The sequence below is a fragment of the Equus przewalskii genome, chromosome 16 (genome assembly GCF_037783145.1).
Source record: "Equus przewalskii isolate Varuska chromosome 16, EquPr2, whole genome shotgun sequence".
NCBI lineage: Eukaryota > Metazoa > Chordata > Mammalia > Perissodactyla > Equidae > Equus > Equus przewalskii.
This window is the reverse complement of record NC_091846.1, coordinates 78162137-78188476: the sequence shown is the minus strand read 5'-3', so window position 1 is coordinate 78188476 and position 26340 is coordinate 78162137. Positions and strand designations below refer to the sequence as shown.

Sequence of the window (26340 nt, the reverse complement as noted above, 5' to 3'; positions counted from 1 at the left end):
AGAGCTCAGCTCCTCCGTCTTTGACACATTCCTTGCCTAATAGTGCACAGCGTTGGGTTCAGATTTAATATCACCAAGCAAGACGCAGTTTCGGGTCACTCTCTATACTGTTCTGTGAATTTCTGTGAACGTGAATATTAATTCTCGAGTTTCATTATACAGAGAAATATGCGTAATTTGCCTGTTCCCACGTGCCCAAACGTTTTGTGATTGACCTTTTTTCCTGTAAGACATCTTCCTCTTACTGGATGTCTCTATATGCAGATTAAACTACCAACTCTTTCCCAACATTGGTGGTTTTGAAAGTAGCCTGGTAAAGTGGAAGCTTGGATATCATAGTCACTGTAACGGCCGAACTGAGAAGAAACTCTTCAGAACTGTGCTCTTGGCCCAAGACTGTGTGCATGTGAATCATCATTATTCACAGTTCCTTCCTGTAGTTGCCACTCCCTGCGCTCTGCCAGTGCTGCTTGTGGCATTTTGCAGAAGGACTGTGTAGATTTGAGTGTTACTATGAAAAAGTGGTTCCTTTTCATATTCCTGGGTGTGCCTCCCTGACCGAGGTGGGGCGCTTTAAGAAGCGTGCGTGACGGTCTCACCTGCTCCACGGGGCTTCCTTAATTCACCTGCTTCACCGACTGCTTTTCTTTTTTTCCTTGAAAGCTGGGGAAGTTTTGTGTTTTGTTTTAACCCTTTGTGGGAATCCTTACATTCAGTTCTGATGGACTTTTTCAGGGGTGATTTTAAAAACTCCTCTCCGAGAGTAGTCTTAAAATGAGAACAGGTTTTTGATGGCTATTCAGTACTCTTGGTATTTTTCATGCAGTATATTTGTGAACTCGAGTTTTTAAATTTGGCTCCACAGTGCTGCTGAGATTCACCAGTGTTTCCTGTCTTACCAGGCAGATGTTACTGTTGTGTTTTATTTTAAATCTACCTGTGCACAGTTTTTACTTTGGAAAAGGAACTGGTTTGTTGTAGAGAGAAAAGAAAAGAAGCTAATCTTTTAAAATTGTAACAGCAGTGAAACATTTTGTAGTCTCTCATCCCCTCTGGTTCTGAATTTTGGTGACAGGTGTATTTCTTAATGCAGATATGAAAAACAGTAGCTCCGTATCGAATACATTGACAAATGGATGTGTCGTCAATGGACATTTGGACTTCCCCTCCACGACACAGCTCAATGGGATGGAGAGCAGGAATGACCACTGCTTAACAGGATCTAATGGAATTAGCAATGGATTAGTTCCAGGCCGGCCGTTTCCAAGTAGCCAGGGCTCTCTCTGTGTTAACGGGACCGAGGAGCCAGAAAAGACCATGAGCGTTAGCCCCGAGATGTGTGGCTCTCTGCACCTGAACGGGAGCCCGAGCAGCTGCGTAGCCAGTAGACCTTCCTGGGTGGAAGACGCGGGGGAGCACTTGCACTATGGACATTACCACGGGTTTGGGGACACTGCTGAGAGTATCCCTGAGCTCAGCAGTGTGCTAGAGCATTCCAATTCCGTGAAGGTGGAGGAGAGGTACGACAGCGCCGTGCTGGGTGCCATGTGCCTGCACCACGGCTCCTGAGGCCAGCGCCTGCCTGTCCGGACACTCCATCCTTCCCAGTACCCGACTTGGAATGCTCACGTAGCGTCAGCTTGAAGGAATGCCACGACTTGTTTTGTTTTTTATGCTCTAAGTTTCTGAAAAGGTGGCTTGTCTTGGATGAGTTCCCCGGGATTCCTGGCGTGCACGAGCAGGGCTGACTGAGTGCATAGGTGTTTCTGCCACGGGGTAGTGGGCCTCTTACACAATGCACTTTTGGAATTTCATTTTTCTGCTGCCAATCTCAATATTTCCTTTTATATGCTATCACCAAAAATTGCCGTTTTTCCTTTTGTCAAATTATATCTGATCAAGATAAATTGGAGGCAGTAAATGAGGTGCCTGGTAATTTAACTCTTTGCACATGGGCACCATTTTGAAAAGCTTGATTTTCCTCTTTCCTGTAGAATTTTTGACAAGACGGCGGTTTCCCTATGCAAAGTGTAGCCTTACAAAGATTTCTGGCAGCGATTTGTATGAAGAAAGAACGCTTGTCTTTTTCAGTCTCTTCAGTGAAACTTTGCAACTTGCCGTGTTGTGAGGGTTTTACTTGTCGACACACAGCGTGGTCTCCCTTCGGCGGTGTGGCTCCTGCCCTGGGTTTCATGGAAAACACGCACAGCCGGGGCCTGGCTTCTGACCTACTGTGTTTTTATTCCACATTTCCTACCTTGTCTCTACAATTTTTACCACAGGTAACGGTTTCCTTTATATGTAATGGAAGTTACTATTTGTAGGAACTGTCAGGTCAAAATATTTAACTGACTATTCTGACTTATATTCTCTTTTTTTCCTTGTTTTTGGTTTTTGGGGGTTTCTGCTTTAAAATATATACCACTATGTGTATCCAGTTAACTGAGAGAATTTTGACTCTCTCTTAATAAAACCGCGTTAAGTTTATGGTTTTATAGAAATTAGCTTTTGTTTAGGCAACTAGTGGTTACACTGTGCAAATATTGTAATGAATTTTTACTTTTCTGATTTTTGTAATAAAAATTGGTGAAGATAAAGAAAACATCCAGTGAACAAACCAATGTTCTAAGAGTGTTACTAACATTTTGTTTTTAAATTGTTTGTGAATTGAATAAAAAACTCTCACACTCGATTTGTTCCTGGGGTGTGATTTCTTTCTGGGGCGTGAGGGGCGCGTGGTACCCTTGGAAGGAACGGGAAGCGGGGTAGAAGGTTAGTGTCGCCTGTGATTTTACTTGTCAGATTTTACTCTACCTTCAGATTCTCCCCGGGTAGTATTTGGTTCGTTCATCTTCTCTAGTTTTAGGAACAATTTATCTCGCTGGATCTTTTGGGGGGGTATACATGCTGTCAGCTAACAACATTGTCCCTGCACATTTCTTTTTATAAAAAACAACAACCATAATTAGCTGAACTTTGAGCCAGCCAATATTAATGAATGTAAACCTTTTAAAGGAATAAATTATAATTAGTAAATAGTGACAGAATAGCCATTCTGGCATGCCTACTTGTGTTCTTCAGTACACTTGTTGCTTTATGCTTGTTATCCTAAAACTTAATAGACCAAAATGAGGAGGGAGCATTAGGCTTTGGAGTGTCCAAAAATGGCTCTGTGATGAGAAGGAAAGAATCATGCGGTGCCCAGGGCAGGCATCAGTAATCGAGCTCTGAACACAGGTGGCCTGGGAAACCTTTTTTAGCAGACCGCTCTGAGAAGCCACCCACGTTGCTCTGGGTGTGCAGGAAGGGTGAGGCCTAATGCCATTCCTTGCTGGGACTATTGTGTAGAGTATTTCACAGACTTCATAGTGAATTAGTATTTGCTGGAAAACATTAAGTGAATCTCTTAAATACGCTGAGGATCAGAACATTTGGTTGGTCTTGGGAATTGGACAGCGTGTGACTGCTTCTTGGGAGTAAAAACAGTGCACAGGATCTATAGTAGGGCCACGTGCTTACTGGAGTGGTGATGGAGACAGTTTGTCCTGGACACTAGGCTGCTAAGTTCCTGTTTAGAGATACGTAAGAAAGTCGTCGTTATGGAATCGTATCTTGCCTGGAATTGGCTTCAGAGTAATACAGGAGGGGAAAGTGAATGAAGATAAAGCTCAGGCGAGATCAGGTGAGAGTTGATGTCGACGCTGGAACTCGATTCGTTATTCTGTCTACTTTGTGTATATCTGGGAGAAAAATGTTTTCATTAGAACTTTACGGAAAAAAAGAATTTTGTAATCCTTTAAAAAGTTGTGGACATTTCAACGTTGATCAAGAATAAGCTTAAGTTTCACTCTGCCTAACTCACAAAACGAAGTTCATGCTGAACTATTCCGGTAGCTCACTGGCTCCTCACTCTTTTGGTCTGAAGACTATTTTAGGTGCTTATATTCTTAAATACTAGTAGCAAACAGTTGGAAAATGAAATAAAAAATAAGCCCATTTACAGTAACACCCAAACCATGAAGTACATAGGAATATATCTTAAAAGGTGTTGAAGGGGCCGGCTCCGTGGCCGAGTGGTTCAGTTTGCGCGCTTCGCTGCAGCGGCCCAGGGTTTGGATCCTGGGCGCGGACATGGCACCGCTCGTCAGGCTATGTTGAGGCGGCGTCCCACATCCCACAACTAGAAGGACCTGCAACTAAGATATACAACTGTGTACAGGGGGAGTTTGGGGAGATAAAGCCAAAAAAAAAAAAAAGATTGGCAACAGTTGTTAGCCCAGGTGCCAATCTTTAAAAAAAAAAAAAAGATTCTTAATTATTTAAAAAAAAAAAAGTGTTCAAGACCACTGTAGTGAAAACTGCCATACATTGCTGAGAGAAAGAAGGCCTACATGAATGTTGTAGCTGAAGTACTGAAGAAAATCTGGCCTCGTACAGATACGTAATTGAGAAAGGGAGGTGTGTGTTAATAGCCTTTGCAACAGTTGTGGGTATTTGATACAACAACAACACTCTGCAGGGTTAGTTTCCCTTTTTTTCCTTTGGTTAGGAAGATTGGCCCTGAGCTAGCATCCCTTGCCAATCCTTCTCTTTTTTTGTCTGAGGAAGATTCATCCTGAACTAACATCTGTGCCATTCTTGCTCTATTTTGTATGTGGGTCACCACCACAGTGTGGCTTGATGAGTAGTGTAGGTTCACACCCAGTACTGGAACTTGAGAACTAGGGCCGACAGAGCAGAGCATGCTGAACTTTAACCACTGCACCACCAGGCCGGCCCCAGGGGTAGTTTCTTAAAGGTTGGTCGCAATATTGAATCAGAAACCAGTATCAATGAATTTTTTTTTTTTTAAAGATTTTATTTTTTCCTTTTTCTCCCCAAAGCCCCCCAGTACATAGTTGTATATTCTTCGTTGTGGGTCCTTCTAGTTGTGGCATGTGGGACGCTGCCTCAGCCTGGTTTGATGAGCAGTGCCATGTCCGCACCCAGGATTCGAACCAACGAAACACTGGGCCACCTGCAGCGGAGCGTGCGAACTTAACCACTCGGCCACGGGGCCAGCCCCTCAATGAATTTCTTGTCCTCAGTTACTTTAAATCTGTTTACCTTGCACTTTGAATGGACCTCTTACCCATGCCTGGTTTTACAAGATCAGGCACTAGCTAGTTAGAAAATATTCTTTAACTAGTTCTGCAGACCTTATAAATGCTGAGCATTTCATTATTTAGTGTTAAATTTCGCATTATCGCTAACAATCTCATAAAAGATGAAGCCGTCAAGGGCAAGGTGGTGGATAGAAGTTGTGCAACGTTCTGATTTTTGCTGGAAGGTTCAAATTTTATCATTGGCCACAAATATTGTCAGTTTCCCGTGAAGTGGCAGGGTCACTTAGTTAATTTTTAAAAATTATGTCTGCTAAACAAGGAAGTCTTACATAGTTTGTCAATCATTCTTTCAAATAAAAATATTTCCAGAAACAAAGCAGCTGGTTACATTGTAACACAACCAGCCAGACGGGGCTTTTCCTGGAGACAACCGTCATGCTTGGATGTGTGACAGAAACGTGGATGCACGCTTTCCGTTTCATCACACGAAATATGTACTCGGGTTGAGGTTTAATAAAAGTAGTAGTTTGTACGGCATCAAGGGCATTCTCTAGTGAATGGCTTTTGTTTACCTGGGTGCACAGCAGTGAGGAATGTAAAGGTAAGCAGGACGGTGGTTGCTGAGGTTTGGCCGTTAAGCCGTTTGGCCATCGCCTGTGACCTCACTGCCAGTGTCAGCTCCGGGGAGAAGTCACGGCACATCCCGGTGATAGGGTTGTGACCTCCTGGGTCCCCTGAAACGGTCCTGGGGCCCTCGGGTCTGCAGAACACAGCTAGAGAAGTGCATGATGGCCTTTGGTGTTTGGCCACGAGATCTCAGCCACTAAGTGATGAACTCTGGGATTCTAGAGGGGTGCTCATCGAAGTCCTCTTCCAGCTTTCCTCAAGATTGGGGTTTTTTAACAGGGACAACAGAATGAGGGGAGACTGATTGGAGACAGAAACATGGAAAACTTTTCTTTGAAGAGTTTTCCTGAAGGGGAAGCCAGGAAATAGGCCATAGGGAGAAGGGGTCATGTCGCCAGAGACTTTGAAGATGGGAAGAGAGGAAGAGGGGGCACTGGGGGTGCAGGTGAGAGACGGGCCTTCCGAGGAGGACGTGAGACGGGGCGGGTCCTCCCCACGAGGGCCGAGTGCTGGGGGTGCGAGTGGGGAAGCGCTCTGCCCTCTGTGGCTCCCGTTTCCCCCAGGAAATTGTGAGCCACCAGCTGAGTGGCTGTGGGAGAAGGCGGTGGCAAGGTGACCGCCATCTGGGACAGTGAGTGAGCAGCCTGGGCCTGAGGTATGGTTCCCTGGTTCTGGAGGTCCTGGCATCACAACATTGGTGACTGTGCAACTCAAAGTGATACTGAGCAGAAGGGTTGCGTTTCCATTGGACTCAGTCCGCTTTGTGGTTCCCTGAGCAAATACAACAGAGCCGAGAGGGCCAAGAGGGTGGGGAGAGTGACCGGGACAGCACGGCGTCGCCTGGCCGAGGGGGAGGACAAGGGCGGGGAGCGGGGAACAGAAGGCTGGCGGGCTCCGGTGGAACCGATGATGGAGAGGGAGGGGCTGGAAAGCAGGGGCCGGGACTAGGGGCTGTTTGTGGGCAGGGTCGTGAGGGGTGTGTGGCTAGTCGTGGCAGCGCCGAGGTCTGTGGGAAGGCCAAGGGGTGGTGATGAGGGGCTCGGGGAACAAATTGTTGTGGACAGTGACAGCCCAAGTTACCCCCTGAGTAACCTGGAGAGTGAGTGAGCCAGGCATGCAAGCCCCAGGCCCCAGGGGAAGGGCCCAGGGCGGGCACGTCACTGCACAAGGAGGGGCAGGTGTGTGGTCAGAGGGAGATGCGGGGCGGACGGTGTCTGGTGATGAGGGAGCAAGAATGATCCGGAAGCAGTACAGGGGCTAAGGGGCCGCCTCCAGGCCCTGCATCGGGAGATGGGGGAGGCAGCATGAGGAGAGAAGCACAGCGCACAGCTCGGGGTCCCGGAGCGCCCAGAGGAGGCGAGGCCAGCAAGGGGGTGTCGGAGTTGAATGGGTTGGGGTTGGAGTCTAAGGGGGAGCGACGGCCATTGGGAAGAACTGGAAAAAAATGGTAAGGCTTAAAGATAAGTATTTACCAGACTTCCTCTTAATGATACACCGAAATGACTTGAATTGTATTGTAAGAAACAATACAATTCAAACAACCGATTCGACTCGAGTCAGTGGGACATTTATGAGGTCTTATTTTTCTGTTAGAAGTAATGCAGGAATGAACATTTTTCTGTCAGCTTCTCTTTGGTTTTGTTTAAAGATTTTGTAGGATAGGGAACTAAGATTTGACTAGGTCTTAAAAACCATCCTGAGGGGCTGGCCCTGTGACCCAGTGGTTAAGTTCAGCACACTCTGCTTTGGCAGCCCAGGTTCAGTTCCTCGGTATGGACCTACACCACTCATCAGTGGCCATGCTATGGTGGCAACCCACATGCAACATAGAGGAAGATTGGCACAGATGTTAGCTCAAGACCAATCTTCCTCAGCAAAAAAAAAAAAAAAAAAGCCATCCTGAAAGAGAGACTTTGAATAACCCCTTTGCTGGATAATTTGAGGTTAGGAATTCAAGATTTGGTGGTGACTTTAGAGGTGAGAATGGGATTAATAGAGATTAATTAATGGGTTAAGGGCCTTGAAGGTGGCTGGGAGGGGACAGGCTCAGGCAGGAAGGAAAAATGGTATCCTTGCCTGTCTGTATCCCTCTGGGGCCCATCAGCAGACAAACCACACAGTAACTCAAAGAGGGAAGTTGGTATCAGACACTCCTGAACTTGGATGGAAGGCTAATTAATTATACAGACCGGAAGAGCGTTCTGGACGCTGTGCCAGGGCCAAGGGAGGGGACCCAGGAGTGCAAAGGGGTCCCGTGTCCAGGCTGCACTTCAGGCCTCACAGGGGGCTGTGGTCACAGCCCACTGGATGGCAAAGTGCCCCGGGGTGCCGGGCGAGGACATCCCCAGACCCAACAAACAGGGGACTCATCCTGCAATCAAGGCCCGTGGAGGCGGGCGGGGCACCCAGGGGCTCAGCACACGGCTGCCAGCACGAGGCCCCGAGTGCCTGCCGTCCAATGGGAGGGTGGCCCCGAGGAGGTCACCAGCCGGCTGCTGCTGCAGTGTCCCTGAGGGCCTGCCTGGGTCAGAGCATCCCCAGAGAGCTCCCCACCACACATGCAGACACACGCACCACTGACGAGTGTGCAACAGGGGAAGAAAGTGCGAACAACAGATCCCAGCCTTCCTCCCGCCACGTCCCCCGGCGCCCTGCGCAGACCCGCCTCTTGGTGCCCCTGGCGAAGGGGAAAGGCTAGGTGTCCGTCTGTTCTCGCGGAGCAGTGCAGGTGGGTGGGTGCACATCCCAGAAGCCAGGAGTGACGACGGCCACGGGGACGGGGAATGCCGTGGAAACGTCGAGAGGTGGCTTGGTTGAGACCCCGTGTTCTGCTGGAACTTAGGCTCATGCAAATACGTAGACAGTCTCCTCATCTACAGATTCCCTGGGGCTCCTGGGGTCATTCACAGACTTGCACAGAGAGGGGAACATTCGAGCCTCTGCGCACACGTGCTCACTGAGGCCAGCCGGCGGTGCCCCGCCTTCTTGTTGCAGCACTCACGCTCCAACACCGACCTCGCAGGATACTCAGGGCCGCCTGTTGGTGCCTTTTGTCGCAGACTTCCCTGTTCACGGCCCGCAAGCAGAGCGCTGATTACCACCTGCTGTCGCCAAGCGCAGGGAGCCTCTGAGGGGCCAGATGCCTCCCTCAGGCACGAGCTCAGGGCGGTGGTCTGAGGTCAGTGTTACTGAGTCAACAATGTATATGAACTAAGGGGTCTTTAAACAGAAGCACACGAAACAAGGTTATGAATGGTTTGGTGAGAATGTCACAGCCAGAGGCTGACAGGAACCCGACCCCGTTACTCCCCTGGGGGCAGTGATCACAGTTGCCCACTCAGGGTTGGCAGCGACTTTATAGAATGTAAAACTACTGTGGGTAACAAGGATCGCCTGAGCAAGGCAGCCACACGCAAGTAATGAGAGAGTGATGGAAGGATGCGGGGAGGGCCCTGAGTCAGAGTCATCCATGCCACGCATGAGGAAGAAATTACAGTACTGGTAGGAGAGTTATAGCTGACTCAGAACTACTCATCTTGTTTCTAATCCAAAATCCTAACATGTGGCTTCTTGACAATGACAGTGAACACCAAGACTCAGTAATCCCAGTCGTAGCGGTACTCTGGAAAACTCTTACAATTTACACCGTGACATGTTAGTTATCTACTGCTGTGTAAGAAACTGCCCCAAAACTTAGGAACTTAAAACAACAAGCATTCATTGTTGCTCAGTTTCTGTGTGTCAGGAACCTCAGTGCAGCCAGCTGGGTGGGTGTCTCTGGTTCAGGAGTTCTCACGAGGCACCTGCCGCCAGGTGCGACCCATCCAGGAGTGCCATGGGGGACCCTGTCTGCAGGCTGCCTCCCGCAATTCTGGCAGACTCGCCGTTCGTGCCGATTCAGTTCCTGAGGGTTGTTGGGCTGAGGGCCTCAGCTCTTGCCTGGCTGTCGGCCGGGCCGCCCTCAGATCCTCGCCACATGGCCTCCCCATGGGACAGCTCACATCACAGCAGCTGGCTTCCCTTGAAATGGGCAAAGGAGAGCCTGAGGGGGGCTGCCAAGTCGGAAGCCACAGTCTTCATAACCTGGTCTCGGAAGTGACATCTATCGCCTTCTGTTCACCAGAAGTGAGTCACTAAATGGAGCTCAGACCAAAGCGGAAGGGATTAGGCAAGCGCACGAGCATAAGGAGTCAGATCATCGGGCCGTCGAGACTGCCCAGCACAGACGCGGACAAGGATGTTCATTGTTACAGCCAGAAGTCGGACGCAGCGTAAATATCCAGCCAGTGGGGCCAGATTCATCAACTACTGTGTGATTGTGAACCATTCATGCTACACAGCAGTTAATAGATGCGAACCCGGTCTTCACAGAGGATCAGGGATAGCAAGCATGGTGTTGGGTGACAGAACCAAATACAGGATGCCATGTGCAGCACAAGTCCGTGGTGCAAGCTTAAATGTCTAACAACACTACGTATTGTCTGTGACTACATAGGCAGGTGTAATAAGAGCGTAAAGCCACGTGGACCGGAGTGTGAGAGATGACGTGAGTGGAGCCCTGTTAAGACAGAGCTGGAGCAGCCATCCCGAGGAATTGCCTTGCTCGCCTTGTTTCTTTATCTTCCAAACTGGACCAACATCCCAAGAAGTCAGTCGGGACAAGAATATCCGCTCTCTAAGTGATGCGGGGTCCGTGAGCCGAGGAGTCGAAAGAAAGATTTCTTAGACTCTCAAGATCTGGCAGTAGTGCTCTTTTATTTAGAGAATAGTGTAGCATGGGGACAGGACCCATGGGCAGGCAGAGCTGGTGCATGGGGACAGGACCCACGGGCAGTCAGAGCTCCTGCTGCTGCCACTTCTGCTGCCCCCGCTGGCATGGGGACAGGACCCACGGGCAGGCAGAGCAGCTGCTGCTGCCCCTGCTGGCATGGGGACAGGACCCATGGGCAGGCAGAGCTGGTGCGTGGGGACAGGACCCACGGGCAGTCAGAGCTCCTGCTGCTGCCCCGAGTTGAGGGTTAGGGCTAAATTTAAGGCATAGGTATATGATTCATCTCTTTACAAGACAAAGGAAAGAACATGAAAAAAAGTTAAAATGGTATCAGTGCAGATGGGGTCTGGTCATTGGGTGATCCCATGACTTTTAGACAAGAATCAAATCGGATTAAGTAAGGGTTAGAAAGGTTAGACGCCACCACCCTAAACCAGTTACATGAGATTGCCAGACAGCAACCAACTTAAGTTCTTGCCTTCCCCATTAAGAGTTTCTAGGGATAAGGTCATCTCTCCTCTTCCTGGTACAGAGAGGGAGGCACCTTTTACAGATAGAGATTTACCTTACAAATGTAAATGTGTCCCAACAAGGGGAAGTTCCATTCCTCAGAGCCTCCTTCCCTGTCCCAGTTTATCAAAAGCAATCAGCCCAAAACAATCCCGATGCCAAAGAGACATATCCTGGGGTGGCCAATTTCGGGTCCCTACAAGGTCACCCCCCCTTCCTTCACAAACGCAAATGTCTCAAAAGAGCAAGCAAAATTCCAGTCCTCGGAGCCTGCTTCTCATCTACAGTTTTAAAAGTAACCAGCCTAAAAATCCTCATCATAAACCATTTTAAAATTAAGCAGCCTAAAAATCCTCATCATAAGGACTGGTGGAACGGGACTTTGCTGGTGACCAGCTCTGTGAAATGCAAACCAGCCTGACCTCATCTCTTGCCAGTGAACTCTCCTTAAGACAAGTCACTTCATCTTCCTCCCTTCTTCCCATAAAAACCCTGAGCCCCTCTCCTGTGATCAGGACACTCTTTGGATTTCCACCTAAATCCGTGCTCCCAAATGGCAGTTCTTTGATCCCAAATAAACGCTTTGCCTCTTAAACTGATTTCTGTTTTCTAGGTCGACAGGAGCGATGTCCACCACCTTCAGGAGAGGTCACCTCGGAGGGAGGATGGCAGCAGAGGGAGGGAGGGTACAAAGGAGGCAGCAGTCATTTCATTTTATTACTGTTTTTTAAGGACGATCTGAAGCAAGTACATTTAAATAAAGACATTTTAAGGACAAAATAGGAAAGATCGGATTAGAACAACTCTGCTTGGTTTATCCAAGTCCCTCCCAGCTTTCTCCTCCCTGCCTCACCCCTGCCCCTCCCTGAGCGCCGAGATTCCAGAGCGGTGGAAAACGACCTTGGATTTACCTTTTATGACTGACGCAGCGCTATCACCAGTGAATTTAATTAAAATGTTTTTAGGAACAGCTACAAAATCACAACCGAGGTGCATCAGCCAGTCAGTCCCATTCCCCTTCTGCTAAAGAGACCTTTTCATTACCGTCTGTCGTCTGCTGGGACGGCTTTTCCGACAGTTCATACAGTTCAAGAAAATCTAAGCCAATTTTGCAAGCAGAACATGGACCCCTGCGTCAAATAGCACATTAAGTCTCCAATCCATGACAAGGACACAATCTCCTTACTCCCGGAGTTTTGAAATTCTCTCTGAAAGAGCAAGAGGGGACAGGACTGTGAGAGGCTTCCAGCAGAACAAGGCCCTTTCCTCCTGGCTGCATGGAACGGCCCAGCAGGGAGGCACAGGATTAGAGTGACAGCTGTTGAAGCGCGCTCCACAGGTTACTCCAAAAGGACAGAACCATTAATATAGACGCTGGAACTAGGCTGATTGCATTCTCTACCTCCTGTGGGCAGCCTGCATAGTAACAATGGCAAGATCTTGTAACAAAGGGAATTGATGGAGCATTTCCGTGTGGGGGGAAGTTCCCCTTAAGGGACGAGGTAATGACAAGCTAGGGGTCAGGCTGAGGAGGGGAGACTGCATGGATATGCTCAAATGGGCCTCTCGGCCTTGGAGCATGAGGCCACTAAACATCCATATGCAAGAAGCAGCCAATTCTCACAGCAACAGAAGAAGAAAGACTGAGAACGCCGGTCGATGACTTCCAGAGGGAAAGCTTTCCAGAGCTTTCCTGGGTGCACTCCTGCTGTCCAGCTGGCAGCTCCAACCTGGGGAACCTTTGCCTTGACTTCTCCTGTTGATGGAATTGGCCTGGTTTCTGTCTCCTGGTGGCCCCGATGGAGTCAGTGGGTGGGGTCCTTCTCCCCTGCGTGGGACGCTGACCTTCCAGAGGTGGGGAACCCCTCAGAGCCGTCCAGCCCATCAGCCGTTCTCAGTTCCAGGTGGAATCTCAGCTTTGAACCGAGACACAGGTTTGTAGAGGTGCCATCTGCCAAGCACAACGTTCGTGTAAAAGGCACCCAGCCACATTGGATGAGGGCCCCGGAGGCCCTGATGGAGGACGGCCTTTGCGACCGCGGCTGGGGGCTCATGAACCTGAAGTGATGATTGCTCTCGGGAATTGCTCTTTGGGGCCCCTGGGGCAGGGTGGTGTGCAGCTGTCACCCCCCGAGGCTGCAGCCAAGAGCCTAAGGAAGAAGGAAGAAAACAAAGGAAGGAGAAAGAAGAACCCTGTGAGCAGCATGGACCTCACTGTTTTACAGTGGGAGGGGCTGGGGTCAGCATCAGCAGCCTGCAGTGGGCTCTGTCCTCACCGGCAGATGAGGGACATGTGGAGACGGCCGAGCTCAGCGAGTGTTATTTTGTCCTGATCCAGGGAAAGCATTCTTCACCTAAGATTCGCCTGTGCAAGTCACGCCTGCTAAGGACCGTTCCAGTTTTCACTCAGGAGAGTCCTGACATCACTGGGCCGACAGGCGGGCGAGCTGGGTTACCAAGCTCCAGATGCGCTGATGAGAACGGGCTTGTCAGGTTGTCAGAACAAAGCCTGTTTGAGACACTCACAGCCAAGGGCGGAAGGAGGCTTGGCGAACAGTGTGACATGGTCCCATAGAACAGAAAAAGGACATGAGCTAGAAATTAGGAAATCTGAATAAAGTGTGTTCCTTCTTTATAATGTGTATCACCGTGGTTCCTTAACTGTCGCAGATGTACCATCCCAATGCGAGATGCTAACAACAGAGATGTTGTACGGGCACTCTCCATACTGCACTGTTTCTGTAAATGTCAAACTTCTAAACAAATATTTTAAGTGGATTCTGTAAAAATTGGCGACTTTTCCTGGACGTGCCCTAGACGGGCATGGAACTGACCCTCAGGTTGAGGAGAGCGGGGTGTGGGCATCCACGCTATTACGGAAGGGAGAGCCAGGAGCACCTCCCAGGAGGGTGGTCGGTGGTCCTGCTGATGAAGAATTCTTCCAAAGTTTTGAAAGGAAAGTGATGTCTAACCTAGAATCCTATTACCAGCCAAGCGAGTGTTGAAAGGAGGGAGTGACGACTCAGAAGGTTTGTCACCCACTCATGGCTTCTGAAGGACTTCCCACCGCACGTGCTTCACTGGGCTGACCAACCATCCAGATCAGCTTGGTCTGACGAGGTCCTGGGACACAGGACTTGGTGTTCTGTGAGGAAGATCGTCGCTGAGCTAACATCTGTGCCAATCTTCCTCTACTTTAATGGGACGCCTCCATAGCATGGCTGATGAGCAGTGCTCTGTCCACACCTGGGATCTGAATCTGCCACCCCCAGGCCGCCGAGGCAGAGCGTGCAAACTCAACCACTACACCACCAGGCCGGCCCCTGGGACACAAGACTTTTAATGCAAAATGAGGAAAGACCCGGTCAAACTGGGGTGAGTTGCTTCTAACTCATCCTTATAAAATAATTCTGTCAATCCCACACCCTGTGAAGAAAACGGGATGTGGAGAGAGGGGGAGCAGACAGGTGGTCAGGGCAGCACAGTGACGGCGTCGACACGTGTTGGAACAGGGTAACACGGGGGTTGTTGAGGACGGCCCAGATAACTCAGCCAGCCTAGACACCCACGCTGGACAATGGGGCTTCAAATATTATTTGCTTTTGTTTTAGTCTGTAAAAGAGAACCTGGATCACTCAGTAACAACTGGGAACACTGCCAAATTTCCACCTGACGACACCTCCTAGCAACGGCCTCTGAGAGGAGAGCCATCAGCCAAACAACATGGGGGACCACAGAGCGCGCAGCAGCCGGACTGGGCTTCGCGGTCAAACACGCCAGACAGAGCAGGCCGGGAGCAGCGTCCTCCCCATCACCACCTGGTGAACAAAATGGGAAATCCCTTTACCAAGTGTCGTTCAAAACTCTGTTTGATCCAAATGATTTCTGTAGGAGATGGACTGAAAAGCATTCATTTTGACAGAAGTGTTTTATCTTTCTATCACTATATGGAGTATTCCACATTAAAAGAAAAAGAAAAAGCCGGGCCGACTGCTGCCCTACTGGGGCAGCATGAATCTGAGCCATAACACCAGGTCCACGTTTGTCAAGCATAGAGTCGGGATCAGAACAGGAAAACCAGATGAACCCTGGGCTGTCAAACTGCTCCTGGAGGCATCCATGTGAGCTCAGGTGTCTCAACATGGATGGATGGATACAAACACAAAACTAGACGTAAATGTGTGTGTGAGCGTGCACACACACACATACACAATGGGATATGTAGTGTGAGGGAGGAAGAAATTCTCCTCCACCCTTCTCTGTTCTTCTGGCTTGTCTAAGAATCAAATTGATGTGAGACAGATTAATAGGAGAAAATCTAACTTAATTTTTTATGTACGGGAACCCCACATACAGGAGAGGGTCAGTCAGAGACAGAAAGGTAAAAAGGGGTATCTGTGCCACCTTGAGCCCAAGAATGGGATGGATTCACAGGGAGATAAGAAGAGCAGATGTTCAGTCATTGGAGCTGTGCCCTGCCATACCGATAGGTCACACAAATTTATTTCTGGTAATTACTCTTGTTATGGGCAAGGCCCCCAGTGTAAATTCTTTAAGGGAGAGGGAAGAGTTCCTCTTGAGCCCACAGGGTCTTGACTGGCTTTAGCTCAAAATATTGCACATGACAAAGTGGCACGTGGTGGGGAGGCCTGTTCTGAACCCCTTCAATAGGAAGCGTGTGTTCCTGATACGATGCAAGTGGGAGAAGGAAACAAATCACGGTGCAAACAGGTGACACGGGGACACCAGCACGAATGCAGCTCCAGCGTTCTCCAGGGAGTCCTCCTCTCATCCTAGGTGATATTAAGGGTCCCGTTGTGAAACCCATCCAGGTCCCACCAAGTTACAAAGAAGTCCCCGTCAACTCGTTGGGCTTAGATGGTGACTAACCCACGCGCTCTTGCACCGGGAGATCAGCTCCGGCAAGAGGGCTCTAGTGAGCGGACGGCACTGTTGGTGGGGGACTTGAGGCCAGGCCCGTTTAAACCTTAAAAAGAAGCCGAGAGTTCCTCATTCCCCACCAAACAAAATAAGGGCTCACCTGTCTGATGAAAAAAATACATACAGCCAAGTCATAGAAGAAATCTCTTTTAAAAAGATGCTGAAAACTGGCACAGAGAGGGAACAAGATGATAGAAAAATTAGCATTTCCTAGGAAGGCTGGGACCAGATGGAGCCAAGAGTAATTTTGCTTCCAGGAGCACAGAGTCAAGGACAAGACCCACCAGTGGGGGTATCGCCCTCAGAGTTAATGATGCTGCCCGGGAAGCCTGGGGGAGACCACTCGCCCCAAACGCCCACCACAGTCCGCTGGGCCATTAATCTCATCATTTTATTCAAATCACTTCAGCTGTCGACCCCGGAAACCAACTTTAATTAAGTTGGCTCCTTGACTGTGTGTGTTTTTTTAAAGTTGGGATGGTGATACTTAAAGTATTAATGGCTCTTTTTGAAACTGGAAAGGGAATAATTCATTTCACCTTGAGAGAGCTCATGGAAAAGAAGTTAGAAACACACTGAAAGAGAATTTAAAATGCCATTTGAGTTGAACCGTCAGATTTGCTGAAGTTACATATGTGGTCATGGGGGACGTCATCTGCTCTGCTCCCCCTACCCGGCTCTCAATTTCTGCCTGTAAGGAACAGCAACTTTTCTCTGAAACTTATTTTCTTTATGGAATGTGATGGAATGTGTTTCTGCCAAAATCAGGAGTTTACCCTTAAGGAGATGACAACTCAGTTGATCAATCTGCATAATGAATGGAGAAATGCAAATTAAAACAACAGCAAGAACTGTGACTAGTGCCTGTCAGACTTGATCAAGATAAAAGGATAGGGTAACACGGAGCAGGTAAGGGGGCCGCCTCAGCTGCCCCGGAGCACAAAACGCCTCACAGTTTCCAGAATCAGTTTCTTACTGTTTCAATATATTTTATAGGACGAAACATTTTCAACTGAATTTAAACAGGGATTTGACCATAACTTTAAGCTGACTTCAATACGAGGAAATTTCAGCTACGATCTTTTTTTTTTTTTCTTTTTGCTGAGGATGATTCACCCTAAGCTAACATCTGTTGCCAGTCTTCCTCTTTTTGCATGTGAGCCACTTTCCCATTATGGCCACTGATGAGTGGTGTAGGTCCATGCCCGCGAACCAAACCCAGGCTGCCAAAGTGGAGCACTCCAAACTTAACCACTAGGCAGTGGGGCTACAATCTTTTATGTGGTTCTTGATCAGCTAGATTATCTTTCCCTGACTGGTTGTGTGTTCTCTCCAGCTTTCTGCGAGAGGCCCTTTCTTGCTGATTTATATAAGCTGTTGTGTGCTATCAGCCCTCTCTCTGAGTGGCACATATTCCCACCTTTCTGTTACTTGTTTTTTAACTATGTTCTAATGTCTTTAACCCACAGAAGATTTTTGTCGAATCAGTCCTTCTCTCCTTTGATGATTTCTGAATTTAATTTCTTTATGTATTAAATTGCTTTCCCAGCCATAGGATTTCAAAAATATTCTGCTACATGTTCTTTCAGTTCTTTCGTGATCTTGTTTTTATATATGGTTCTTAATCCGCTTAGATTTTTTTTTGCAGTGTGAGGCCAGCGTTAACTTTTATTTTCTTCTGAATAGATAGGTACTGCCGCCCAAATATTTATTCCCTGGCTTCCTTCCACACTGTTTGGAAGTGCCACCTTTATCATAGAGTAAATGCCTATGTGTCTTGCAAAGGCCTCTAGATTCTGTTCTGTTCCTATGCTCGTGTGACTGAGTTTATTCCAGTTTCCCACTGTTTCTTTTCCATGATGTTCTTTGCTATTCTTAGACATTTATTTTCCTGCTGAACATTAGAATTAACTGATCAACTACATTGCATCTCTATATTACTTTTAAAGGGACTTGCGCTTTCATGCTACTATCTTCCCATCTGGGTGCCTCTCCTTCGTCTGGGTCTTTGGTAATGCTATTTTATGTATTTGTTTGTGTGTGTCTGTATATACGTACATACGTATAATACACATCACGTAGATATGTGCTATACTTATTCATGGTTGTTTCTCAATTTTTGCTACCATTATGAATGAATTTTTTTTTCCTATTTCATTTTCTTACAATGTCAATAAAAAAAGAATTTTTTGGCATAAGTTTGTCTCATATCCAGTCATCTTGTTGAATTCTCCTGTTCTAATGCTTTTTTGGTTAAGGCTTTTAAATTTTCCAGTCATACCTTATCTTATACCATACACAAAAATTGACTGAAAATGGCTTAAAGAGTTAAATGTAAGATCTGAAACCGTAAGACTCCTGGAAGAAAACATAGGGGGGACGTTCCTAGACATTGGGCTCAGCAACGATGGCTCAGAAATGATACCAAAAGCACAGGCAGCAAATGCAAAAGTAGACAGGTGGAACTGCATCTAACTGAAGAGCCACCCAGCGAAGGAAACCACCAACTGAGCGCAGAGGCAGTCTGCAGAATGGGAGAAAATGGTTGCAAACCACATCGCTTATAAGGGGTTAACTTCCAAAATATGTAAGGAAGTCTTACAACTCAATAGCAAAAAACCATATAACCTCATCTAAAAATGGGCAAAGGCCTTGAGCAGACATTTCTCCAAAGAAGACATACAAACAGCCAGCAGGTACATGAAAAGGTGCTCACCTTTTTTCACTCATTATCAGGGAAATGCAAATCAAAACCCTAATGAGATATCATCTCACACCATTAGGATGACTGTTAGAAAAAAAAAAGTGTTGGCGAGAATGTGGAGAAACTGGAACCCTTGTACACTGTTGACGGGAACGTAAAATGGTGTAGCTGCTGTATAAAATAGCATGGAGATTCCTCAAAAAGTTGGAAATAGAACCGCCTTATGCTCCAGGAATCCCACTTCTGAGTATGTGCCCAAAGGAAATGAAACTGGCATCTCGAAGACATGTCTGCATTTTCATATTATTCCAGTATTATTCTCGACAGCCAGGACATGGAAACAACCCAAATGTCCATCAGCAAATAAATAAATAAAGAAAATGTATATACATACAATGGAATGTTATTCAGCCTTACAAAAGAAGGAAAGCGTACCATTTGAGACAACATGGATGGACCTGGAGGATATTATGCTAAGTGAAATGAGCCAGATGCAGAAGGAGAAATGCTGCGTGTTCCTGTTATGGGAGGCATCTAAACCCGTCAGACATATGGAAGTAGACGGTAGAATGGTGGTTAGTGGGGGGTGTGGGGAGGGGACAAGGGGACTGCTGTTCTGTGGGTCTACAAGCTGAGCAAGTTCCAGAGATACAACATAGCGCCTACAGTTAACAATAAGGTATTGTGCCCTTAAAAACGTAGAAGATGGTAGATTTCTTTTTAAGTGTTATTACCACAAGAAAACAAAGAAAGCACAAGGAAACTTTTCCAGATGAGGTGATGTTTATCGCCTTGATTGTGGTGACGGTAACATCTATACATATGTCCAAACTCCCCAAATTGTATACATTAATAAAGCTGGGGGGGGGGGGAGTTAAATTTTAGCCATTAAAGTTTTTTAAATGAAACTAATGCTGGTCTGGCTTTTCTTTGGCGATATTTACTGCTCAGTTTTCTTGCTTTGTTGCTTTGATTGAAGCGTCTGAAGCAACATTACATAATGGGCGTTTCCAAAGTGTTTCTGCCTTTAATGCCTTCAGCATCTCAACATTTAAGATGTATTTTTTGTTGGTTTCTGGAAAATACCCTTTGTTATAGTTTTTAAAGTTCTCTGCTATTTCTGTTTACGTTAGGCTTGTGACGAGGAATCCATCACGTTGGATTTTGTCGGGTGCATCCTGGTCGTGTGGTGGCAGTCCCGTGAGTTTTCTCCTTTGGTGTGTTGCATGGGACGAGCTGTGTCGATGGATTTCTTAGTGATGGAGCATCTCCATGTTCTCGGGGTGAGCCCTCCTTCACCACAGTGCGTGTTTTTAAAATAGTGCTGCGTTCGGTGTGCTGAGATGTCGCTTGGTACGTCTGCGTCTGTACTCACCAGGAGGGGGTGTCTGTGTGCACATGGCAAGGGGCACCTTGATGGGGTCGCCTGTGACGGTTTTATGAAACGGTGGGTCGTACGTCTGTGTTTTCCTCTCTTCCAGAAGAGTTTGTGTAAATGGGGATTACGTGTTCGCTGGTCAAATCACTTAAACACTGCCTGGCCGTGGCAGCCCTGCAGCTTTTTTCGGGTGCGTCTTTGCTGCCCTCCCAGGATTGTGTGGTCCTGGGTCTGTTCAGGCTTACTCTCACTTTGTGGGTGAATTTTTCTACAAAGTCATTCATTTCCTCCATATTTTCAAGTTTATTGACAAAAAGTTGTGCAGATAGTCTTTGCAATTCTTTTCATCTCCTTCTTCTTGGTCATCACATCTCCTTTCTCATTCTGACATTTATCTACATTCCCTCTCGCTTTGTCTAAAAGTCAGCCTTGCCAGGAGCTTGTCTTTCCTAAATAAATTTTAAAAACAACCAGCTTTTGGTATTATTTATGAGTTCAATTTTTTTTATATCCTTCTTTATTGACTTCACTTTTATCGCTCTGAATCGTATCCTTCTTATTCTCTTCTATTTGTTCTTTTTCTGGTTTCTTATATTGAAGCTTTCTTAAAACTTGAAGATGAAGCGTGCGTCCTCATTTGTTGATTTCTGTGTAACTAGTCACTTTTAAGTGTTTTGTCTTTTGATCTGGGAATCATTTTTAAAATTGTTTTTCAAATTTCCACGTGGATAAATGTTCTGGCTTCTTACTAAGAATTCGCAGGTCAGATAGTATGATCTGTAAGAACTCTATTCTTCGCAATTTATGAAAAACTCCTGCGTATCAAGAACATGAAGAAATTTGGGGAAACATCTGTTGTCATAAGAAAAGAATGTACAATATACACACACGCGCACACACACACACACGTTAATTCTTGTTTGAATCCTGAATGTCTGTTTATTTATTTCCTTCTTGACTGGTCAGATTCTGAGAGAGGAGCATTAAAGCTTTCCACTGGGGCTGGGTTTGAACAAATTCTCCTCATGTGTTTTTGGTCTGGGCCCAAAGTGTGTGGGTTGGTACACTGACTGCCTTTTTTAGTGGCTGTGTTTTTAACTCTGCGACACATCCCTTTGCCCGGCTGATGCCTGGATGCTGCAGGGGTCCCTCCAGGCTCCCGTCCCGCCAGGCTGACCCACCACGGACGGCCTCTGCAGGCTCCCATGCCCTGGCCTCCGGGGGTCTCAGCGAGCGGAGGGCCCGGCAGATTGGAGGAAGGAGGTCCCACTTCATTCCCGCTCCTCGCCTGGGGTTCTGCCTCAGGTTGGTCCCCTCACAGTGACCCCTTCCACTGACCCTCTCCCTCTGCGTCCTGGTGGCTCTCCCTTCCGCACGCTTTCGACACTTGGAGGAAGACCAGTCCTGTGGTCACCAGCCGCGGAGCGTCATCCGTGGTGCCCGAGACGCTGCCCCACCGTGGTGGACAGCCCCGTTCCCGCGCCCTCCTCCAACTCCCCGAATGTGAAGTGCTGTCCAGTCCCTGTTCTCCCTGCTTTGAGCCTTAAATTCCACTTTACCTGCTTTTCTGCCGGTTTGCATTTGCCTGTTCTTTCATTTCTTTAAATTTTTTTGGCTGTCTCATAAAAATAATATGGTTCGGTTTCCTTTTCCTCTAATCTGAGTGGCTGGGAGGGAGCCAGGGGTGCTCTGGGGGGCTGCTCTGTTCCTTGACCAGGGCGACGGTTTCACGATCTTCACCCGTGATCGTCCTTCAAGCCACACAGTCGTGCTGGTGCGTTTCACCGTCATGTGTTATAACTCAGTGACAGGCAGGAGCCCAAGGGCAGAGGAGCCAGCTTGGTGCGGAGGGAGCTCCCCTGGTTCCACGTCTCGAGGTGGCCCCCCCCACCCCCGCTCACAGGGGAAACGTTCTTTCTTCTTAAGAAGCAGCATACTTCACCCGAGGTGCCTCCCCTCCCGCCACTGTGCCTGTGAGGCCCCTCCCCTTCTCTAGATGGAAAAGTGGGGCACCCAAGCCACCAGGTACGAGGAGGCCCCCCGTGGGCTCCCAGAAGCCAAACCCCAGGTGCTGGTGGGGGCCTCTCCAAGCTGAGGCTGTAGGTCGACTTTTCCTTCTCTGTGGTGAGTGCTCACTCCTCAGCAGGCTGAGCGGGAGAAGGTGCGAGACGGGGTAACAAAGCAGGCAGACACTGATAGCAAATGGCAAGCAATAGGATACATTGGAGCATATGAGGAAGCCACTTGGTGTAAAGCTAATTTGGCCTAATCTTGTTTTTTCCAAAAGGTCTGACGTGGCCATTGAGCCTGCATTTATATCTGCTTTAAGCATTTGCTGTGTCCCACAGACAAGAATAAATGCCCTTAAGATAAAGGTGCAACTTCCTCACACTGGCATTTCCTTAAGCATAAGCATCTCTCCCTAGACTAGGAGCTGATTGCTGCACTCACCTGTGACCACCCAGCTCACCTGTGACCACCCAGCTCCAGACGACAGACAGGCTGCCTGCTGTGCCCATCAATTGCTGTGCTGACTGTTGTAAAAGGGGCATTCCAATCATATGGGATGCATCCTCTTTGAGGGTATGTAACCACTCTGCGCACCCCACTTCTTCGGAGTGCTCCGTTCCTTTGTGGAAGGACTCTCCCAGGCTCTGTGGTCCTCAGAGTTGGTTCATAATAAACTCACCCCAATTTTGATCTATAGATTGGTTTTGGATTATTTGCATCAACAACATCTTCCCACGACCCCCTTTATCCCGCATCTGTGAACACTGCCCCTTGGCTCAGGATTCAGCCCAAACCCCCTTCCTGAACTTCAGCTCCAAATATTCATCTGCCTTCTAGAAGGTTCTACTCAGGTGCCCTATTTTCATCTCAAACTCACTCGTTCTCCTATATTCCCTATCCTGGCTAATGTGACCCCATCCCCCCAGCTCCCAAAGCTGGAGGATGTGAGTGATCCTTGACCCCTCTTCCTCACCTCCGAGAGCCACTCATCAAAGCACAGTGATTATAACTCCTGGGTGTTTCCAGAATCTCTCCTCCCCGCCGTCCTCACCGTCCTCACCGGTGCTGCCTCCGTTCAGGCTTCTCTCTTCTCTTCCTGGACTGGAACTATCTCCGTTGTTTGAACTCTTCTATCTAACTCCCACACTGTTGACAGAGTTCTTTTTAAAACATAGACAGTGGGTTGAAGAATTGAGTCCAGATCCCCTTACTGTGGAACCTGAGGGAGTGCGCTGGCCTGATCTGTCTCCTCTTCTCCCAGGGACGGTGGGGAGGGGACAAGAGAGGGAGACAGCCTCGGAGCCACCCAGACAGGTTGGTCTGGTGGGGAAGACGGACGGCAGAAAGGCTGTAGCCAGGCTCTGGGAGCCACACGGCCTGGGCTCACCCCGCAGTCCTCCCAGCTGTGAAATGGGGAACAGTGTCTGCTTCACGGATTAGCGTGAGAGTTGAGTTAGCGTTTTTAATGAGGGACGCAATGTTTTGATGTCTAAATGGAGCTGACGGGAATTTAGGATCCGTGCAGTTCTGGAAATGCTTATGGCCAGTTCTGGAGACACTTACGGCCGGAGGCACACCCAGATTACTCCACGGTCAGACTGTAGCCCAGCTTAGCTGTTATTTAAATTTTGAAACTTAGGCCTTTGGTCATAGTCGCTTCAAAGCAGGTCACTAGATTAGCCAAAGGTTCTGTGTTGGAGACAGACAACAGAGGATGAGGGTCTCAGTGCCTGGTGCCCAGTGGCCGGGAAACAAACCCTGGCTCCTGGCTGGTTTTGCTCTCATTTGGTATGTAGCAGGACCAAATTTACAGATGCGACCCAAAAATATATCTTCCTGTATATTTATAACCAAAATCCCATCTTGCTCTAGAGGTCCCGTTCTGCAATGAAGCAGAAAGATAGACAGATAGTGTCGACGAAAATAATCCATAACCAATCTATAAATGAAAATTTGGGTGAGTTTATTCTGAGCTAAAATCTGAGGATTATAACCCGGGAGAGTCTTTCCACAAAGGAACAGAGCACTCCAAAGAAGTGGGGGTATACAGGGTGATTATATACCCTCAAAGAGCATGTTTCACATATGATTGAAATGTCCCTTTCACTATAGTCATGAGGCTTCTCTGTCAGCACAGCGACTGATGGAAACAGCAAATAGGTCTGCTGTCTCAGTGAACCCCGCAGGGTGGCAGGTCTGTTGCCTCGAGCTGGGCGGTCACAGATGAGCACTGCAATCAGTTCCCAGCCTAAGGAAAGATGCTTAATCTTTAAGGAGATGCCAACGTTGGGAGAGGGAGGGAAGTTGCACCTTTATCTCAAAATGTCTAAGCAGATATACAATGCATGTTCAATGGCTACAGCCAGGCCCTTTTGGAAAAACAAAGTCAGGCCAAATTAGGTTTATACCAAATGGCTTCCTCATATTCTCCAATATATCCTATTGCTTGCCATTTTTATTTGTCAATAGATAAGATAGGGAATTAGGCAGACAAAAATGTATAGAGTTAGAGTTAACATGGAGCCTGTTATCATTTGTGCGTTGAAAGAAATAGACCTGAGCACCGGACTGTTTGAACGGCTCCCCAGGGGGTGCGAAGGGGCAGCCAAGCCATCACAGTTGTAATTTGAGGAGGAATCATGGAACTCCAAGTCTATTTGATTTTGGAGTTCTTCGATCATGTCTAACTTTTCATCAAATCAATGTCGGCTCTGGGTGAAGGGAGATAACGCGTCCACAACTTCTAGGGCCAGCCTGGTGGCCCAGCGGTTAAGTTCGCACGTTCCACTTCTCAGCAGCCCAGGGTTCGCCGGTTCGGATCCCGGGTGCAGACGTGGCACTGCTTGGCAAGCCATGCTGTGGCAGGCGTCCCACGTATAATTTAGAGGAAGATGGGCACAGATGTTAGCTCAGGGCCAGTCTTCCTCAGAAAAAAGAGGATTGGCAGCAGATGTTAGCTCAGGGCTAATCTTCCTCAAAAAAAAAACCCAACAATTTCTGCCCGACCACATGGCTCCTCAAAACTTGCTCCAGCTGAACGAGGCCGCACAGGCGGTCAGGATGGAGATGGTCAGCTCTAATAAAGGAACACGTTTGGGCTCATAGTGGCGCATGTTACAGCGTGTTGCTATTAGTATACATTACCGCCTCATTTGCTGCAACTAATACTGCTTTTATGATGATGAAAAATCTTAAGTTTCTGCCTTTTTGTCCAACAATGAGTAAATGAAACAGTATCTCCATAAGGAGAAAGGGCCGGTGTTCAGTGGAAATCCGACGTGGTTCGTGGAAATGATGCCTGACTGAGTTTTCTAAAAGCACCTCCCCTGGCACACTTTGTGCCTGGGGAACCTAACCTGGACTGAGATCAAGTGTGCACACATGCACACACGCACACACACAATGCACACACCACACAACCCACAGCACCCACATACACACACCACACTCACACACACAACTCGGAAGCTGGCGCCACAGCACCTCTCCCTCCACCCGGCTTCTGAGAGCCCACAGTCTTGACAACTATTAGTTGAAACGGCCCCACCATTATCTCGAATTACGTGTCTTTGAGAGAAAATGTCCTAATAAGCTTTTGATCCACCCTGGAGGATCTGTAATTCGTAACAAGTAAATTTACCTGTATTTTCCCCCAAATCATTGTTTCTGTTTTCAGTGTGAGGCTAACACGTAATGGAGCTGTCGTAGTTGGAACTCAGGTTATAGACGTTTCTGGCAAAATGCTCAACCGTATATGCAATAGAAGGGGCACTCGCGGCATCTCCACGTGGCACCTGAACCTCAGACGGTGTCGCTGGAGGTATTTCTTTTTTGCACTTGGACCTGAGATGAAAATTTGTGTTTAAATAAATGTTCTTACCTTTTCCCCATCACTTCCGTTCTTGGATTCTTCATCAAACAATTCAAGAACCCGACCTAGAAGGAGACAGAAGTGTGGTTTGATAAAGGGCAGTATCTTTGTGTCTGTTGGATCTCATTTTGGCCAAATGAGCCACTGCATGCTGGACTGCTTCCCCAGACGTCACGTAGAATTATTTTATGTGTCTGTCGCCTTACCACGTAGGAAATTGCTGAATGCTTTTCAGGTCTGTGCCAACAAGATGTCTTCTGGTGTGACCTGCAGAGACGGGCCTGGGTCATCATCCCTCACCCAGGACTTCTGGGGTGGCCCACTGGAGCAAGCCTGATGACCATCTGAGGGGATGTTGCTGCACCGGATCCGTCACCCTCCCTCCAACCCTGCCTGCTGCCCAGGGCATCCTCGGCGTCTCTG

General features: G+C 47.9%; 1 protein-coding gene across 2 annotated transcripts in view; it reads left to right on the top strand.

Moving 5' to 3' along the window:
- The window catches only part of ANKRD10 (ankyrin repeat domain 10), a 34106-nt gene extending 31414 nt beyond the window's left edge, over positions 1–2692 (top strand). For both annotated transcript variants that reach the window (XM_070579273.1, XM_008507078.2), the window contains exon 6: positions 1094–2692. In XM_070579273.1, the coding sequence (XP_070435374.1) occupies positions 1094–1569 (476 nt within the window). In that variant the 3' untranslated portion in view covers positions 1570–2692. The remainder of the gene's footprint in view (positions 1–1093) is intronic.
- The last annotated feature ends 23648 nt before the right edge of the window (positions 2693–26340 follow it).